The sequence below is a fragment of the Nerophis ophidion genome, linkage group LG20 (assembly GCF_033978795.1).
Source record: "Nerophis ophidion isolate RoL-2023_Sa linkage group LG20, RoL_Noph_v1.0, whole genome shotgun sequence".
NCBI lineage: Eukaryota > Metazoa > Chordata > Actinopteri > Syngnathiformes > Syngnathidae > Nerophis > Nerophis ophidion.
The window spans coordinates 15,923,500-15,945,438 of record NC_084630.1 but is presented as its reverse complement, the minus strand read 5'-3'; the positions used below and the strand labels follow the sequence as shown (position 1 = coordinate 15,945,438).

At 39.1% G+C, this 21,939-nt stretch overlaps 2 protein-coding genes across 6 annotated transcripts in view; one reads left to right on the top strand and one right to left on the bottom strand.

Moving 5' to 3' along the window:
* Positions 1-21,939, top strand: part of slc5a10 (solute carrier family 5 member 10) — a 117,313-nt gene that overhangs the window by 28,850 nt on the left and 66,524 nt on the right. For both annotated transcript variants that reach the window (XM_061880585.1, XM_061880586.1), the window contains one exon: positions 1,203-1,338. In XM_061880585.1, coding sequence (XP_061736569.1) covers positions 1,203-1,338 — 136 coding nt within the window. The remainder of the gene's footprint in view (positions 1-1,202; positions 1,339-21,939) is intronic.
* The window catches only part of fam83gb (family with sequence similarity 83 member Gb), a 55,632-nt gene that overhangs the window by 8,457 nt on the left and 25,236 nt on the right, over positions 1-21,939 (bottom strand). For all 4 annotated transcript variants that reach the window (XR_009803103.1, XM_061880584.1, XM_061880583.1 and 1 more), the window contains exon 4: positions 13,373-14,702. Coding sequence is in view for 3 of the 4 variants with exons in the window: in XM_061880584.1 (XP_061736568.1) it covers positions 13,373-14,702 (1,330 nt within the window). In the remaining variant the exon portion in view is untranslated. The remainder of the gene's footprint in view (positions 1-13,372; positions 14,703-21,939) is intronic.

Sequence of the window (21,939 nt, the reverse complement as noted above, 5' to 3'; positions counted from 1 at the left end):
CGTAATCTGTTGAATCGCTTAAACCGCGGAAATCAGAGTCTGAATCCGAGCTAATGTCGCTATATCTTGCTGTGGTAACCGCCATGTTGTTTGTATTGGCAGCACTGTATGACGTCACAGGGAAATGGATAGTGGTTTCGAAGATAGCGAAAATAAGGCACTTTAAAGCTTTATTTAGAGATATTCCGGGACCGGTAACATTTTGAAAAAAACTTCAAAAAATACAACAAGCCACTGGGAACTGATTTTTATTGTTTTTAACTCTTATACTCTTATACTTATGATAATGTTCCCCTTTAAATAAAATGTTGAACATACTAGACAACTTGTCTTTTAGTAGTAAGTCAACAAACAGAGACTCCTAGTTAGTCTGCAGTAACATATTGTCATTTATACACCTATTATTTTCTACACAATATAAAGGACAAACTGTAAAAATGGACTATTGATCCACTTGTTCATTTAGTGTTAATACTTTCTGTTTCAACATGTTCTATCTACACTTCTGTTAAAATGTAATAATCACTTATTCTTCTCTTCTTTGATACTTGACATTAGTTTTGGATGATACCACAAATTCAGGTATGGATCTGATACCAAGTAGTTACAGGATCATACTTTGGTCATATTCAAAGTCCTCATGTGTCCAGGGACATATTTCCTGAGTTTATGAATATAATATGATTTTTTTTAAAAAGGAAATAAGATTTTATGACTTTAAAAAATACAGATGTAATCATAGTAGTATTGACTAGATACACTATTGTACTTGGTATCATTACAGTGGATGTCACGTGTAGATCCACCCATGGCATTTGTTGACATTGTGATGGTGGTGAACTATTGTATCCTCCTAGGCTGTGTAGTGAAGCATGACTGGTACTTTTTACAGGCGGTATAGTATCGAATATGATTCATTAGTATCGCGGTAGTATACTAAATCCGATATACCGTACAACACTAGTTCAAAGTGTACAAACCCTTACTAAAATACGGACTTTTGTCAAAGCCTGGAAGCCATTATTTATATTAACATTGTTTCTTATTGACAAATTTCCTTCACTATACAAACTTTTTGAATTACGTAGATTTGTAAACTGAGGTTCCACTGTCCTGACCTCCTTACTTGTCTCAAACTGCCAAAAGTGCGCTACCATTTTTTGGCGATGTGCTATAATTGAGTATTTCTTTGCCGTCTGCAGGTAATTGTCCAGCGGTCGCTGTCTGCCAAAAACATGAGCCACGTGAAGGGAGCCTCCATCCTGGCCGCCTATCTTAAGTTGCTGCCCTTCATCTTCATCGTCCTCCCGGGCATGATCAGCCGCGCTCTCTACCCAGGTACTGTGACACACCCATCCAGAAATGTGACACACCCATCCAGAAATGTGACACACCCATCCAGAATTGTGACGAACCCATCCACAAATGTGACACACCGATCCACAAATGTGACACACCCATCCACAAATGTGACACACCCATCCACATATATGACAAACCCATCCACAAATGTGACACGCCCATCCACAAATGTGACACGCCCATCCACAAATGTGACACACCCATCCACAAATGTGACACACCCATCCACAAATATGACACACCCATCCACAAATGTGACACACCCATCCACATATATGACAAACCCATCCACAAATGTGACACGCCCATCCACAAATGTGACACGCCCATCCACAAATGTGACACACCCATCCACAAATGTGACACACCCATCCACAAATATGACACACCCATCCACAAATGTGACACACCCATCCACAAATGTGACACACCCATCCACAAATGTGACACACCCATCCACAAATGTGACACACCCATCCACAAATGTGACACACCCATCCACAAATGTGACACATCTATCCACAAATGTGACACACCCATCCACAAATGTGACAAACCCATCCACAAATGTGACAAACCCATCCACAAATGTGACACACCCATCCACAAATGTGACACACCCATCCACATATATGACACACCCATCCACAAATGTGACACACCTATCCACAAATGTGACACACCTATCCACAAATGTGACACACCCATCCACAAATGTGACACACCCATCCACAAATGTGACACACCTATCTACAAATGTGACACACCCATCCACAAATGTGACACACCCATCCACAAATGTGACACACCCATCCACAAATGTGACACACCCATCCACAAATGTGACACACCCATTCACAAATGTGACACACGCATCCACAAATGTGACACACCCATCCACAAATGTGACACACCCATCCACAAATGTGACACACCCATCCACAAATGTGACACACCCATCCACAAATGTGACACACCCAACCACAAATGTGACACACCCATCCACAAATGTGACACACCCATCCACAAATATGACACACCCATCCACAAATGTGACACACCTATCTACAAATGTGACACAGCCATCCACAAATGTGACACACCTATCCACAAATATGACACACCCATCCACAAATGTGACACACCTATCCACAAATGTGACACACCCATCCACAAATGTGACACACTCATCCACACATATGACACACCCATCCACAAATATGACCCACCCATCCACAAATGTGACACACCTATTCACAAATGTGACACACCCATCCACAAATGTGACACACCTATCCACATATGTGACACACCCATCCAAAAATGTGACACACCCATCCACAAATGTGACACACCCATCCACAAATGTGACACACCCATCCACAAATGTGACACACCCATTCACAAATGTGACACACGCATCCACAAATGTGACACACCATCCACAAATGTGACACACCCATCCACAACTGTGACACACCTATCCACAAATGTGACACACGCATCCACAAATGTGACACACCCATCCACAAATATGACACACCCATCCACAAATATGACACACCCATCCACAAATGTGACACACCCATCTACAAATGTGTCACATGAATCCACAAATGTGACACACCCATCCACAAATGTGACACACCCATCCACAAATATTACACACCCATCCACAAATGTGACACACCTATCTACAAATGTGACACACCCATCCACAAATATGACACACTCATCCACAAATATGACACACCTATCCACAAATGTGACACACCTATCCACAAATGTGACACACCCATCCACACATATGACACACCCATCCACAAATATGACACACCCATCCACAAATGTGACACACCCATCCACAAATGTGACACACCCATCCACAAATGTGACACGCATCCACAAATGTGACAAATGTGACATCTATCCACAAATGTGACACACCCATCCACAAATGTGACAAACCCATCCACAAATGTGACAAACCCATCCACAAATGTGACACACCCATCCACAAATGTGACACACCCATCCAGATATATGACACACCCATCCACAAATGTGACACACCTATCCACAAATGTGACACACCCATCCACAAATGTGACACACCCATCTACAAATGTGACACACCCATCCACAAATGTGACACACCCATCCACAAATGTGACACACCCATCCACAAATGTGACACACCCATCCACAAATGTGACACACCCATCCACAAATGTGACACACGCATCCACAAATGTGACACACCCATCCACAAATGTGACACACCCATCCACAAATGTGACACACCCATCCACAAATGTGACACACCCATCCACAAATGTGACACACGCATCCATAAATGTGACACACCATCCACAAATGTGACACACTCATCCACAACTGTGACACACCATCCACAAATGTGACACACGCATCCACAAATGTGACACAACCATCCACAAATATGACACACCCATCCACAAATATGACACACCCATCCACAATTGTGACACACCCATCTACAAATGTGTCACACGAATCCACAAATGTGACACACCCATCCACAAATATTACACACCCATCCACAAATGTGACACACCTATCTACAAATGTGACACACCCATCCACAAATATGACACACCCATCCACAAATATGACACACCCATCCACAAATGTGACACACCTATCCACAAATGTGACACACCTATCCACAAATGTGACACACCCATCCACACATATGACACACCCATCCACAAATATGACACACCCATCCACAAATGTGACACACCCATCCACAAATGTGACACGCATCCACAAATGTGACACACCCATCCACAAATGTGACACACCTATCCACAAATGTGACACACCTATCCACAAATGTGACACACCCGTCCACAAATATGACGCACCCATCCACAAATATGACACACCCATCCACAAATATGACACACCCATCCACAAATGTGACACACCCATCCGCAAATGCTTCCTTTGGCGCTTCCGAGCAGAAGCTACGGAGAAGCCGTCTCAATGTACAAACCCCGTTTCCATATGAGTTGGGAAATTGTGTTAGATGTAAATATAAACGGAATACAATGATTTGCAAATCCTTTTCAACCCATATTCAGTTGAATATGCAACAAAGACAACATATTTGATGTTCAAACTCATAAACATTTTTTGTTTTTTGCAAATAATTATTAATTTTAGAATTTGATGCCAGCAACACGTGACAAAGAAGTTGGGAAAGGTGGCAATAAATACTGATAAAGTTGAGGTATGCTTATCAAACACTTATTTGGAACATCCCACAGGTGTGCAGGCTAATTGGGAACAGGTGGGTGCCATGATTGGGTATAAAAGCAGCTACCCAAAAAAGGTTCAGTCTTTCACAAGAAAGGATGGGGCGAGGTACACCCTTTTGTCCACAACTGCGTGAGCAAATAGTCGAACAGTACAAGAACAACGTTTCTCAAAGTGCAATTGCAAGAAATTTAGGGATTTCAACATCTACGCTCCATAATATCATCAAAAGGTTCAGAGAATCTGGAAAAATCACTCCACGTAAGCGGCATGGCCGGAAACCAACATTGAATGACCGTGACCTTCGATCCCTCAGACTGCACTGATGAAAAACACTTCAGAAAACCACTGTCACTAAATACAGTTCGTCGCTACATCTGTAAGTGCAAGTTAAAGCTCTACTATGCAAAGCGAAACCCTTTTATCAACATCTAAGATGGACTGATGCAAAGTGGAAAAGTGTTCTGTGGTCTGACGAGTGCACATTTCAAATTGTTTTTGGAAATATTCGACATCGTGTCATCCGGACCAAAGGGGAAGCGAACCATCCAGACTGTTATCGACGAAAAGGTTAACAGCCAACATCTGTGATGGTATGGGGGTGCATTAGTGCCCAAGGCATGGGTAACTTACACATCTGTGAAGGCACCATTAATGCTGAAAGGTACATACAGGTTTTGGAACAACATATGCTGCCATCTAAGCGCCGTCTTTTTCATGGGCGCCCCTGCTTTTTTCAGCAAGACAATTCAGCACGTGTTACAACAGCGTGGTTTCGTAAAAAAAAGAGTGCGGGTACTTTCCTGGCCCGCCTGCAGTCCAGACCTGTCTCCCATGGAAAATGTGTGACGCATTATGAAGCGTAAAATACGACAGCGTTGAATGACTGAAGCTCTACATAAAACAAGAATGGGAAAGAATTCCACTTTCAAAGCTTCAATAATTAGTTTCCTCAGTTCCCAAACGTTTATTGAGTGTTGTTAAAAGAAAAGGTGATGTAACACAGTGGTGAACATGCCCTTTCCCAACTACTTTGGCACGTGTTGCAGCCATGACATTCTAAGGTAATTATTATTTGCAAAAATAAAAAATAAAGTTTATGAGTTTGAACATCAAACATCTTGTTTTTGTAGTGCATTCAACTGAATATGGGTTGAAAAGGATTTGCATATCATTGTATTCCGTTTATATTTACATCTAACACAATTTTCCAACTCAAATGGAAACGGGTTTTGTAAAAAGTTATGTGTAAATAGCCTTCGCATGTTGAGTGGCGGTGTAAACAAAACCGGCGCCAAGTTTGTGCTTGTAAGACTCCTCCAGCAAAGTGAACGTCAGCTGCCTGCACAGAACACGTCCACGCCGGGAAAGGTTTTTCAAATATCCCCCGCTAACATTGATAGAACATACCTCTGATGCACCCCGATAATATTAACCTATTTTTAGTGAACATGTCACATGACGGAGTCACTCGTCCCACTCCACACTTTATATACACAACACACAGTAAAATGTTAATTTGTCTGTTAAACATGTGTATAATCCTTTTTTCCACCCACCAGTGAACAATGTGAATGACCAAAGCCACCGAGCAGCACACTTTGGTTAAATCCACGTTTAAAACCCACTTTTTATTATTTATTGACTTTTAACCCAGAACGAGACTTTGAACTCATTTTTTATTCCGACTCACTGTATCTTTTATTTCATGCAACTATTTTAATCTCTAATTAATGTGTTATTTGTTATGTGCTTATAATGTTTGGTTTTACATACGAAAGCCAAAAGCAGTGAAGTTGTCACCTTGTGTAAATAGTATACAAAAAGAGAATACAACAAATCGTTTTCAACTTATATTCAATTGAATAGACTACAACGACAAGATATTTCATGTTCACACTGACAAACTTTGGTATTTTTTGGCAAATAATCATTAATCATCATTGTTTTGCAAGACATTGCAAAACAGTTGCCAGAGGGGCATTTTTACACGGGTGTTACATGCCCTTTTCTTTTAACAACACTCAGTAAAGGTTTGGGAACTGAGGAGACACATTTTTGAAGTGGAAATATTTCCTATTCATGCTTGATGTACAGCTTAAGTCAATCTCTCTTCTCATATTTTAGCCTTCATATTGCACCACACATTTTCAATGTCTGGACTACAGGCAAGCCAGGAAAGTACCCGCACTCTTTTACTATGAAGCCACGCTGTTGTAACACGTGGCATGGCATTGTCTAGCTGAAATAAGCAGGAGCGTCCATGATAACGTTGCTTGAATGGCGACATATGTTGCTTCAAAAGCTGTATGTACCATTCAGCCTTAATGGTGCCTTCACAGATGTGTAAGTTACCCATGCCTTGGCCACTAATACACCCCCATACCATCACACATGCTGCCTTTTACACTTTGCACCTATAACAATCCGGATGATTCTTTTCCTCTTTGTTCCGGAGGACATGACGTCCAGTTTCCAAAAACAATTTGAAATCTGGACTCATCAGACCGCGGAACACTTTTCCACTTTGCATCAGTCCATCTTAGATGAACTCGGGCCCAGCAAAGCTTTTCTGCGTTTTGTTGATATATGGCGTTGGCTTTACATAATAAGAGTTTTAACTTGGACTTACAGATGTAGCGACCAACTGTAGTTACAGACAGTGGTTTTCTGAAGTGTTCCTGAGCCCATGTGGTGATATCCTTTACACACTGATGTCGCTTTTTGGTGCAGTAGCGCCTGAGGGATGGAAGTTGTGTAATATCATGGCTTACGTGCAGTGATTTCTCCACATTCTCTGAACCTTTTGATGATATTACGGAGCGTAGATGGTGAAATCCCTAAAGTCCTTGTTGAGAAATGTTGTTCCTAAACAATTTGCTCAGGCATTTGTTGACGAAGTGGTGACCCTCGCCCCGTCCTGGTTTGTGAACGACTGAGCATTTCATGGAAGCTGATTTTACAGCCAATCATGGCACCCACCTGTTCCCAACTAGCCCTTTCACCTGTGGGATGTTCCAAATAAGTGTTTGATGAGCATTCCTCATCTTTCTCAGTCTTTTTTGCCACTTGTGCTAGCTTTTTTGAAACATGTTGCAGGCATCAAATTCCAAATGAGCTAATATTTGCACAAAAAATCACAACATTTGTCAGTGTGAAGATGAAATATCTTGTCTTTGCAGTCTATTCAAATGAATATAAATTGAAAAGGATTTGTTGTATTCTCTTTTTATTTAGCATTTACACAAGGTGACAACTTCACTGATGTTGGCTTTTGTACTTTGGTGTAAAGCCCTCTGTTTTCATCTGTGGTTGTTGTGAAAGGGACTTATAAATAAAGTTTGATACGGTATGATACAACAGATCGACCGATTTGGCATTTTAACATATAACGGTATCTGCCTTTACCTGGGCAGATAAAATATATACACATATGATACCAGTATTAAGTATTTGAAATACAAATCTTAGTGAAGTATACATGTAATAACTATTGCTCAAGCACCTACAGGAGAAAAGTTATCTTTTTTCTGGGGCCCAATAATTAAAACCTTTTTTTTATATATATAAGAATAAAAATGACTTTCATTGGATAATTATTCAAAAGTATGTTTTAATACATTTATTTTGCAGTCTGCTCAGCTGCGTTCCCCGCGGCGCTCCGGTGGCCACGCCCCCCCTGGTCGCCTGCAGTACGTCTCCTCAGCTTGCCCGTACACGTCAACACTTGCATTTTTTTTCCACCGGTAAATGCAGTTTTTGTCCTTCTTTCCTGGTCCCGTTCTGTTCATTTCCGCAACACTCGGAGCGTGGGCTCATTAAAGGAGCGCACAGTTTCATGTTCTGGGATTTGAGCGAATAACGTGACAGAGATGGACGGACATGAAGATAAGAGAGAGCCAAAAATCCAGACTGTGTAAAAATCTTGAAAAACAGGAGAGTTATTATATAAGTAAAGAAGAGGAGGCAGTAGTTCACACATTCTCATACTTTCTCTAACATCCAGGAATAAATTATATGAGTCAGCTTGATAAAATGCCTCGACCATAAATTACGTGAAGGAGCCCAGACTTGTTTTTATTTAAATGTTGGCAATATTTCACAAGGGAACCTTACAATCTATTAAATCTATAAACTGCTATAAAGTTGTATTGAGTAGATGGTGAGTTATTGTGATGGAGAAAAATCCCATAGTTTGACCAGTTTTCCCAGAAACTGTTGTATATTTTGAAATGTTAAAGTTTCTTTTCGACACACGTAATGAAGGCATTTCTGTTGTTCGGATGTTTTACAAAACATCATGTTGATACTGGTCTGACGTTTCCTAAAAAATAAATACAACTTAAAGGGGAACTGCACTTTTTTGGAGAACTTTGCCCTATCGTTCACAATCATCATGGCTCGTTAAAGTTTATCCACCATTGATAGTCACACACACACTAGATGTGGCAAAGTTCTTCTCTGCTTTTGACCCATCACCCTTGATCAACCCCTAGGAGGTGACGGGGGCAGTGAGCAGCAGCGGTGGCCGCGCCCAGGAATACTTTTTGGTGATTTAACCCTCAATTCCAAGCCTTGGATGTTGAGTGCCAAGCAGGGAGGTAATGGCTCACATTTTCATAGTCTTTGGTATGACTCGCAACCTACCCATCTCAGAGCGGACACTCTAACCACTAGGCCGTTCTCGGTGGCTAGCAGGGCAGCTAACGGGAGAAATCAATCACTTTAACAATACAATCAAAAAAACGTCAACAATACTTCATTGATGTTGTGTAACCTGCATAATAACCGAGTTGTAGCCACATTTTTATTGTGAGAACGAACACTAAGGAACCATTTTTTCTTATCATAGTAACACATCAGTGTGCTTCCGTAGTAGCCGTGAAATCTAACTACGGCAAGCATTAAGATACAACAACACCTGAAGAGCTACTTCTTGGGTACTGATTAATGCGAAGGGCTCCCAGTTTGATACACACTTAAATAAATTGCAAGAAATAGCCAATTTTCTCAATTTACCTTTAACTATATGTTATTATCCATCCATCCATCCATTTCCTACCGCTTATTCCCTTTCGGGGTCGCGGGGGGCGTATTAATAATTAATTATATTAATCTTTGTGGAAACACTGATCATCTTAATGATTTCTCACAATAAATATATATTTTTGATGACATGTTTTAAATAGGTTAAAATCCGATCTGCACTTTGTTAGAATATATAACAAATTGGACCAAGCTATATTTCTAAAAAAGACAAATTTCTTCTAGATTTTCCAGAACAACATTTTTAAAGGAATTCAAAAGACTTTGAAATAAGATTTAAATTTGATTCTACAGATTTTCTAGATTTGCCAGAATCATTTTTTTGAATTTTAATCATAAGTTTGAAGAAATATTTCACAAATATTCTTGGTCGAAAAAACAGAAGCTAAAATGAAGAATTAAATTAAAATGTATTTATTATTCTTTATAATAAAAACAACACATTTACTTGAACATTGATTTAAATTGTCAGGAAAGAAGAGGAAGGAATTTAAAAGGTAAAATGGTATATATATATATATGTTTAAAAATCATAATAATTTTAAGGTTGTATTTTTTCTCTAAAATTGTCTTTCTGAAAGTTATAAGAAGCAAAGTAAAAAACTAAATGAATTTATTTAAACAAGTGAAGACCAAGTCTTTAAAATATTTTCTTGTTTTTTCAAATTTTATTTGAGTTTTGTCTCTCTTAGAATTAAAAATGTCGAGCAAAGCGAGACCAGCTTGCTAGTAAATAAATACAATTAAAAAAATAAAGGCGCTCGCTGGTAAGTACTGCTATTTGAGCTATTTTTAGAACAGGCCAGCGGGCGACTCATCTGGTCGTTACGGGCGACCTGGTGCCTGCGGGCACCGCGTTGGTGACCCCTGGGTTAGAGTGTCCGCCCTGAGACTGGAAGGTCGTGAGTTCAAACCCCGGCCGAGTCATACTAAAGACTATAAAAATGGGAGTTACCTCCTTGCTCGGCACTGAGCATCAAAGGATGGAATTGGGGGTTAAATCACCATAAATGATTCCTGGGCGCGGCCACCACTGCTGCTCACTGCTCCCCTCACCTCCCAAGGGGTGAACAAGGGTCAGAATGCAGAGGATAATTTCACTACACTTAGTGTGAAAAGTCCCACCTTTACCTTAACACAAAACATGTTTGTGATACACAACACTGGAATAGGACACCAATCTGTACTGAGTGAAAAACCTGAACAATCATATTACAGTATCGGTAAAGTATTATTTCTAACCAGACAGTGTATGTACGGTAGTTGTACTAACACGCATGACGTGCTGCGTGCATCATGACCAATATTAAAGTGACTCACTCAATGGTTCAGCTGGCCGGGGACGTTTCCTGTTGATTTTGGGCAAGCAATCCATTTATGTTGAAATAGCTTGGCTCCAAGTTCCATATTTATAGGCTCAAAATCGCTATCATCCCCTTCTCCCGGCTTCTGTCTGCTCCAACGTCTCAATCTTCCTTTGTGCTCGCTTCTAGAAGCAGCGGTATATTCAGCTTCAAAAGTATAATGCTGTGAATCCTTATTGGTTGCAAATAGAGTCATCTTGTTGTCTGTTACCAAGTCTGCCAGGATTACACCACGCACACGCATTTGTTTCCGGAAGTAGGAACACACATGTTGTCAGAAGTCAGACGTGCGCTGATGTGGAAACAAATATCAATGTGCGAGAAAAAAATTCTGTCCCGGAAATGATTAAAATGATCAAAATACAGTTAATATTGTACATATTACATATTGTTATGAAGGTGTCTGTTACTACATTATATATATACTTGCAGAGTGTATATTGTACATATTACATATTGTTATGAAGGTGTCTGTTACTACATGATATATATACCTGCAGTGTGTATATTGTACATATTACATATTGTTATGAAGGTATCTGTTATTACATGATATATATACCTGCAGTGTGTATATTGTACATATTACATATTGTTATGAAGGTATCTTTTACTGCATGATATATATACTTGCAGTGTGTATATTGTACATATTATATATTGTTATGAAGGTATCTGTTACTACATTATATATATACTTGCAGTGTGTATATTGTACATATTACATATTGTTATGAAGGTGTCTGTTACTACATGATATATATACCTGCAGTATGTATATTGTACATATTACATATTGTTATGAAGGTATCTGTTACTACATGATATATATACCTGCAGTGTGTATATTGTACATATTACATATTGTTATGAAGGTATCTGTTATTACATTATATATATACTTGCAGTGTGTATATTGTACATATTGTTATGAAGGTGTCTGTTACTACATTATATATATACTTGCAGTGTGTATATTGTACATATTACATATTGTTATGAAGGTATCTGTTACTACATTATATATATACTTGCAGTGTGTATATTGTACATATTGTTATGAAGGTGTCTGTTACTACATTATATATATATACTTGCAGTGTTTATATTGTACATATTACATATTATTATGAAGGTGTCTGCTACTACATTATACATATACTTGCAATGTGTATATTGTACATATTGTTATGAAGGTGTCTGTTACTACATTATATATACTTGCAGTGTGTATATTGTACATATTACATATTGTTATGAAGGTATCTGTTACTACATTATATATATACTTGCAGTGTGTATATTGTACATATTGTTATGAAGGTGTCTGTTACTACATTATATATATATACTTGCAGTGTTTATATTGTACATATTACATATTATTATGAAAGTGTCTGTTACTACATTATACATATACTTACAATGTGTATATTGTACATATTGTTATGAAGGTGTCTGTTACTACATCATATATATATACACACATATATATATATATATATATATATATATATATATATATATATATATATATATATATATATATATATATATATATACTTGCAGTGTGTATATTGTACATATGACATATTGTTATGAAGGTGTCTGCCACTACATTATATATATATACTTGCAGTGTTTATATAAAACGTTGATGAAAGGTTTTAAAGTGGTTTTAGAGACTTTGAAGGCTACAACGGTGACTCCATTTAGCCGCATCTTTCAAGCGTTTTTTATCACCTTTAAAATCGTAAACAAATAAATGTGTATTCTTGTCTGTCATAATGATTGTGAATGATAGGCAACATTCCAAAAAAGATCACTTCCCTCTAAGCCTTGTCCAGCTGTTTACTGACCTATACTAGTCCTTTTTGAATAACTTTTAATGAATATCAGCCTCCTTACGTAAAATGGTAAATGGGTTGTACTTGTATAGCGCTTTTCTACCCCTTTTTAAGGAGCCCAAAGCGCTTTGACAGTATTTCCACATTCACCCATTCACACACACATTCACACACTGATGGCGGGAGCTGCCATGCAAGGCGTTCACCAGAGCCCATCAGGAGCAAGGGAGAAGTGTCTTGCCCAAGGACACAACGGACGTGACTAGGATGGTAGAAGGTGGGGATTGAACCAGCAACCCTCAGATTGCTGGCACAGCCACTCTAACAACTTCGCCACACCGTCCCCTAATCGGTATCGGCCCTGAAAGTAAGATATCGCTCGAGTTCCTTCCTGCACGGCGAACACAGCTATCACCCAATGAAGCGTAGTATTTGTTGGAGAGAACTTACCGGTGTGCGCCTGTGCGGCGAGAGGTGACCCTGCTTGCGCAGGTGCTGCGATTGGCGAATGAGGGCGCTGCTGCCGTCCTCCATCTGTTTAGCCTTGCGTAAATCCAGCATGCTCTGAGAGAGGCGGGCCATCGTGTTGATCCTGTCCCCTAGCCGTTGCCCGCCGCGGCCTGAGCCCGCGCTGGTCCGCTCGGCCAACAGGTCGCCGGGCTCCTGCTGGGAACAGTCGTAAAACTCCTCCTCCGACGCCGTGGAAAAGCTCAGGGGGTCGTCGGCGGCCACTCGGTCGCACATGACCTTGGTGCTGTCTAGGCTGCCGTTGCCGTTGCTGCCGGAGTCTCCGCCTTCCTCCATGGTGGTGACGCGGACATGGCGGAGCGGCCTGTCACTCATGTCACCGAAGGAGGCGTCGGCGTTGACGTGCTTGTCAATTTTAATCAAAGTGATGTGCTTCTCGTCGGGCTGGTCTGAGGAGGCGCGGTCTATGACCAGGTGCAGCGTTCGCGGTTTAGGGACTGGAGGGACTGGTTGGATCTCCGTAGCTTGTCCAGTGGCGTCTGCCTGCAGAGGCTCTGCGGCGGCTTTAGGAGCCGGAGTGTGTGCTGGGTGTGTCTCCTGCGTGACGGGACTTCTGGAATCCGTTGCATCCGTACCGTCTTGATTCAAAGCTGTGCTTGCCGGCTGATCCTTTTGGAAATCACTCGGGGGAGCTGGGCTGTTGCCAGAAGTGGGGTTTTCTCCGGCTTTTGTATCCTGACCGGACGCGGCCCCCTCGTCCTGGTTCACCGATGTCAGCGGCGCGCGGAATCGAATCGCCTGACTGACCTCAAAGCGCTCTGACCTCTGCAAGTGAACCTGATTGGCTCTCTTCTCGTCCCTAATGTTGATAAAACCAATCACGTCGCTGGATGGGTCTGGTTCTGGCCAAGTGGGGAGGTACGGGATCAGGTACGCTTTCTCCATGTTTTCCAACGCCGGATGTATCGGTGGCTCCTCCGACACATTCTTAAGACGCCCGCTCCGAATTTTTAACGCGCCGGGCACCTGAGAGTTCTTGTTGGTAGAGTTCTGGTCGGAAGAAGTCTGACTGGTGGCAACCAGGGCGTACTTGGGGTTGATGAGCTTCTTGGCCACGGTGGTTGGCACGGCGACAGGAGCGGCCTTAGGAAGCGGGTCAGGAACCGGTTCGTCGACCATAGGGACCTTGCTGAGAGACACACTGCGGGACAGGAGAAACAGTTCCCGAAACTGGAAGTCAAACGTCTCCACCGTCTGTCCAGTTATCACGGTGATGAGATTTCGGTCCAAGCGAGACGAGGACCACGTGAAGCTGCAATGACAAAAATCACACAGACATCAGTACACATGAGTTTATTTGTCGTCTGATGATGATGGTTTCAAGGGAAACTGCACTTTTTTTTAGAATTTTACTTAGCGTTCACAATCCTTATGAGAGACAAGAAGTAAAGAAAGTTTTGTTTATTTGCTTTTCTAACTTGTAAAAATCGTCTCGTTCTCGGTGGCTAGCAATGCAGCTAATGACAGCATTAAATTCTGCCTCCAAATTTCTTTAAAAATGTATTCAAAAAACATATTTTGTGGTCCGTAACCTGTGTAATAACCAAGCTGTTACACAGAGGAATTATTTTTCTACCGTACGAACACATCGGCATGAAAGTAATTAGCTAAGGAAAGAGATTAGCTCGCTTCTGCATCAGCATAAAACATGTTTGAGTTTGTAATGCACAACACTGTGATAGGACACTAATCTGTACCGAGTGAAAAACATGAACAATCATATTACAGTATCTGCAAAGTATTATTTCATCTTTTGTTGGTACACGGCTAGCCAGAAAGCCTATGTACTGTAGTTGTGCTAACACACATGATCAATAATAACGTGACTGACTCGATGGACAGGTGTGAATTTTTCCCAGTTTATTTGGGTAAGCGCTCCATTTATGTCAAAACAGTGTGGCTTCAAACTCCACATTTTGCAGCTTCAAATCACACGACCTCATTTTCTTGTCTTTCGCTTCACACTTCCTTTCTGCTCGTTTCTAGAAGCAGCATTTCATCCTCCTTTTATTCAGCATCAAAAAGATAAGGTTGCGAATCCTCATTTGTCCGAAAATAGTCGTCTTCGTTGTCGGCCATTAAAGAACACTCTCACGACTTCTGTTTCCAGAAGTACGAACACACATTTGTTGCCAGAAGTCGGAAGTGTGTTGCTATGGAAATGCCCATCAAGGTGAAGAGGAAATCAATGCTTAAAATGATCAGAATATGGTAAATATATAAGATATTGTTATGAAGGTGTCTGTTACTACATTATATATATACTTGCAGTGTGTATATTGTACATATTGTTATGAAGGTGTCTGTTACTACATTATATATGTATATATGTATATATATATATATATATATATATATATATATATATATATATATATATACACATACATGTATATATATATATACTTGCAGTGTGTATATTGTACAGATTACACATTGTTATGAAGGTGTCTGTTACTACATTATACATATACTTGCAGTGTGTATATTGTACAGACTACACATTGTTATGAAGGTGCCTGTTACTACATTATACATATACTTGCAGTGTGTATATTGTACATATTACGTATTCTTATGGTGTATGTTACTACATTTTATATATATATATATATATATATATATATATATATATATATATATATATATATATATATATATATATATATATATGTATATATATATATATATATATATATATATATAATCAGTGTGTATATTGTACATATACATATTGTTATGAATGTGTATGTCATTACATTATGTATGTATACTTGCAGTGTGTATATTGTACGTATGGTTATGAAGGTGTCTGTGACTACATTTTATATATATATATATATATATATATACACTTGCAGTGTGTATATTGTACGTATTACATATAGTTATGAAGGTGTCTGTTACTACATTATATATATATACTAGCAGTGTGTATATTGTACATTTACATATTGTTTTGAAGGTGTCTGTTACTACATTTTATATATATATATATATATATATATATATATATATCTATACTTGCAGTGTGTATATTGTACGTATTACATATAGTTATGAAGGTGTCTGTTACTACATTATATATATATACTACCAGTGTGTATATTGTACATTTACATATTGTTTTGAAGGTGTCTGTTACTACATTATATATATATATATATATATATATATATATATATATATATATATATATACTAGCAGTGTGTATATTGTACATTTAAATATTGTTATGAAGGTGTATGTCACTACATTATGTATATATACTTGCAGTGTGTATATTGTATAATGTATAAAGTATCACATATTTTTCATACTTTAATATTTCTTTACAACATGTCCAAAAAGGTGCAGGAAGAAGCCAAGCCTATATAATCCTCCCCCTTTTTCACTTCATAGCAATTACTGACACGTCTGTTCACTTCCTGTTTTCACTTTGTACACAATTTACATCAATTAATTGTAAAAACAAGTCAGTTATGATTCACTTAACGAGATTATTTTCAATAAGTTTCTTTGTGTACTTTGTGAACACTTGTAGTTCGAACAGCCTCTTAAACTGGTTGAGTACACACTATGATTTCTTTGCATAATTCATTCCATAATTTAATTCCACATACTGATATGCTAAAGGTTTTAAGTGTTGTACGTGCAAACAAATGTTTTCAATGACATTTTGCACTTGTCCTGTCCTGAGCGCTACCTGTCTCTGACTGGCACTCCAGACACACCTGTTACTTGTTGCCAATTGTCATTGTACCTGATATCCTGCTTAGTGTGCCAGGGTTTCTTCCCTGCTCCCTGTTGCAAGTCAACTTTGTTTTACCGGAATTACAGCTGCCTTTCTCGGCATCCTTGGAGTCACGCTGCAAGAAACGCTCACCAGACCGTGACAGACTGTACTCAAGAAGTATTTATACAAAGAGATCGTTTGATCGTTTTTAAAGAACTAAAATAAATAGAGCCACTGTTTGAAAGTACACGATTCTGACTGTTTTGGTTTCTTATGTGTTCTGGCAGGCGTTGTGGCGTCCTACTCTGTTCAGCGGTTCTTGAATGCACCTTAAAAACACCTCTGTGTCATATTCCCCCGAACGTATATATCGATCGCTGTTTTGAAAGGGTTATTGATGATTTTTTTCGAACACTTCTTAGTGGTCTAGAGCAGTGGTTTTCAACCTTTTCTGAGCCGAGGCACATTTTTTTCCATTGAACAAATTCCGAGGCACGCCACCAGCAGAAAACATTAAAAAATGAAACCGATACTGACAATAAAAAGTTGTTCTTGCAAATGTTTGATATGAATTCCAACCATAGGCAAGCATGCATCACTATAGCTCTTGTCTCAAAGTAGGTGTACTGTCACAAATTCCAAACGGTTGGTTTGGATGAAGTATGAAAGAAGGCAAGATATGTAGGTATGTAGTTTCTTAATGGGGAAATACATTAATGTCTCCTGTTTTCATGTTACCATTTAAGCCTGTTTGTCCATGAATGTATCAAAGCTCAGATATCAATCATGGTTTTCCTACTATTTTAATTTCAAACCGTAATACTAACCGTTGTGTATCGTTAATACTGTTTATCCTTACAACCCTAAAATGTAGATTTTCAGATTTCATAAGCCCCCTTTAAAAGGGAACTGCACTTTTTTTTGTAAGTTTGCCTATCATTCACAATCAGTGTAAGAGAAGAACACATGTTTTTAATGCATTCTAAATACTAAAGAAATCAATCAATTAAATAAATGTTTATTTATATAACCCTAAATCACAAGTGTCTCAAAGGGCTGCACAAGCCACGAGTAGAATACGATCAGAAGTCCGCTTACAATAGAGACCATGGGAGTCGCTCTATTCTGCCTCTTAATGCATTCTAAATACTGAAGAAATCAATCAATTAAATCAATGTTTATTTATATAGCCCTAAATCACAAGTGTCTCAAAGGGCTGCACAAGCCACAACGAGTAGAATACGATCAGAAGTCCACTTACAATAGAGACCATGGGAGTCGCTCTATTCTGCCTCTAAAAGCCCTTAAATAAACATCCAAACTGTGACAATCTGTCATATTCACGTCTTTTTATGTTTCCTTTGTTAGTGTTTATTTGATTGGCAGCCTGGCCAGACCTGTTGTCAATCAGCTGGCTGCTATTTATGCCCGCCTCGATGATTGGTTTCCTGTTTCCTGTCTCCTGTTATTTTGTCTCCTGTTATCCTATTAAAGCCATGTTTCCTGCGCGACAACCGCAATGTCTGCATTTTGGGGCTCACCACCAACAGATTGACACAAATGCCTACACTAAGGTTTTATATACATGATGCAAATATATGTAATGTAGTAATGGGCACATTCATAATAATATAAATAATCATTTTGATCATTTTAAGCATACGTGGCGCATTAATTTCAAAAAGCATCACAGCATTCGCTTTTTTCCAACAGCACCACAAACATCACTTACTGTACAATGCCAGCTGTCATTAGGATGCCGACTGATAGAATTTTGTTATACCGTATTTCCTTGAATTGCCGTATGTAGTATGCGCCTGCCTAGAATTACTGCTGGGTCAAACTCTTTTTGCAAAATAATTAGCGCATGCTTAGTTAGCATTACCGCCGGCTCAGGATTAACGCCGGGTCAAACTCGTTTTGCAAAATATTATTTTTATTAGCGCATGTCTAGAATTTCCGCCGGGTCAAACTCGTTTTGCAAAATAATTAAGCATATGCCTAGAATTTCCGCCGGGTCAAACTCGTCACGTCACGAGTGACACTTCACCTGTCATCATTCTTAAAATGGAGGAGGCTGATTTCAATCAATTGAAATTGCATAAAGGAAAGAAGATTTAGAGCTATTCAGTAGGATTTAAGGTCCAAGCTATTAAATATGCTAAAAAGAACAGTAAGCAGCTATGTTTTAATATTCTGTAGCTGCGTGTGTCAAATATGAGTCATTAAATGACTCCCGCCTCCTGGTGGTAGATGGCGCTAGTGATCCTTCTTGCGACTACTCGGCTGCAGAGGAAGTGACAACAAGCAGCAAGAGTGAGCAGCGATCGTTTATTTTTTCCTCTTGCTTGCACTTTTAACATGGAGGATTACATATCTAAAATAAAACTGTTTTCTAAACTGGACTTTCAATCGAAGCAGGAGGTAATAAAGGAAGATCTCCATCGAGACAGAGAGACTTTTAAAACTGAAGAAAGATAAGGAAGACTTCTGTAAACAAGTTATCGATGCTTTTGATCAGAAGGAGCTGCGCATGGACTTTATTTATAAGTAAAGGTAAGACCATAATAAAGTTTTTTTATTAAAATGTGCTTTTCATGATGGTATCCTTGCATCACACTCAAATTTATAAGCGCAGGCCTAAATTTATCATATGCCTTTGGTAAGTGCCGGAGTGAGAAGAGGTTTTAAATTAATTAGCGCCCCGGCGGCAATTCAAGGAAATACGGTATTCCCGTTTAGATGAAGAATGACCTCACAAACAAACGGGGGTTGGAACCAAAGCGTCTTTTTGTGTCGCTCTCGCCCTTGTCATGTCTAAATTGGCAGTCAACTTGTCAGATTACGTCCTCATCCCTCTACGATCCAAATGAGAGGCATGATTTATGATCTACAAAAAAACTTTTACGAGCAAGGAAGTGAGGAAGCACCTTACCACTCGATGATGTCAAGCTTGTGATCGCCGCTACAAATAGTTTGTCTGGGTAAGAACTTATAATTACAACATGACTAATACTTGTTAATATTCAAGTCAGGAAGTGTAAATGGAGTATTGTTCGCGTTATTTATTGGGTTTTATATGTGGAATAATTGACCTCCCATAGGCTTTGCAGTAAGCAGAATATTATTTCAGTTAATTTACGAGTTAGAATGCATTAAAAAATATACATCCGTCGTCATGTCTTTCCTAACGATTGTGAGGCCAGCTCAGCATTGACTGGAGAAAACTGCCGACTTGAAGTCCACCCCAAAGGGAATATAAATAAATCTTTGTTTCTAAGGTTGAAGAAAATCAGCGAGTGGGCGTAAACAAGTTGAGCATAGTGGTTAGACTCTGAAGAGCAGATTAAATATTTGACTTCTTTGTAAATTCACTTTGATGAAATACACTTGATGACTCCATACAAATTGTACAAGCATTTCCTATTCACGTCTCAGAGCAGGTTGGTGCAGAACAAAAAAAGAGCTGAAGAGGAGACATTTAAAGTGGAAAACTACGAACAAAGCCCTCAGTATACATTCTGTTTTTATTGAGGGTTAGAGTTGTCCAAAAGTGCAGCTCGCAATTTTATTGAAAATATTATCAATAAAATAATTCTCCCCAAATATAGTTTGATATCTGACGGAGCATTTATGAGAATTCTTCTCCGGTCTGTTTAACCCCCCTGCAGTGCTGGTCGCTGATACAGTACGTCTCAATCTGCTTACCTTTCAAAATTAAATTTTTTTGCCGGGAAATCTTGCTTTTGCCATTCTTTCCTAGTATGTTTCAGGTCCTGTTATTTTTATTCTCGCTGCTGCAGCGCTCGACTTGCTCGACAAGCCTCCGCCTGCAACACCCGGAGCGTGGGCTCATTAAAGGAGCGCCACCGGTTTCATGATCCGTCATTAAATCAAATAACGCGACAGAGATGACGAAGACGACATAAAATATATCTCTGCCAAGATTCTAAACTTTGTGTAATTATCTTGACAAATAGGAGACCTATTATATAAGTCAATATAGTGTTGTGCCGACGTCTGGGTGCAGGCTTGTCCATGAGGGGAAGGGGGGTGTGCGGTCGGACCTGTGGGGAGGGGTTGAGGTGATCGGTTGGATTTTAGTGGACAGTGTGGGTGCTTGCCTGTGTATGAATTTGTTGGTTTACATGTGTGTGCGTGTGTGTGGATGTTAGTATATAAATCTGTATATATAATTGGATGTAGGTATGGATACGTATGCATGTGTGTGTATACGTGTAAGTATGCATATGTGTGTGTGTATATATATATATATATATATATATATATATACATACATATATATTTATACACATATATATATTTATATACATATATACTAGGGCTGTGAATCTTTGGGTGTCCCACGATTCGATTCAATATCGATTCTTGGGGTCACGATTCGATAATATATCGATTTTTTTCGATTCGATTCTGGATTCAAAAACGATATTTTTCCGATTCAAAACGATTCTGTATTCATTCAATACATAGATTCCAGCAGGATCTACCCCAGTCTGCTGACATGCTAGCACAGTAGTAGATTTTTTTTTTTTTTAAGTTTATATATTTGTAAAGGACGATGTTTCATTAACTGATTGCAATAATGTAAATTAGTTTTAACTATTAAACGAACCAAAAATATGACTTATTTTATCTTTGTGAACATTGTCAAGCTTATGAGATGCGATGCAAGTGTAAGCCACTGTGACACTATTGTTCTTTTTTATTATTTTTATAAAGGTCTAAAGAT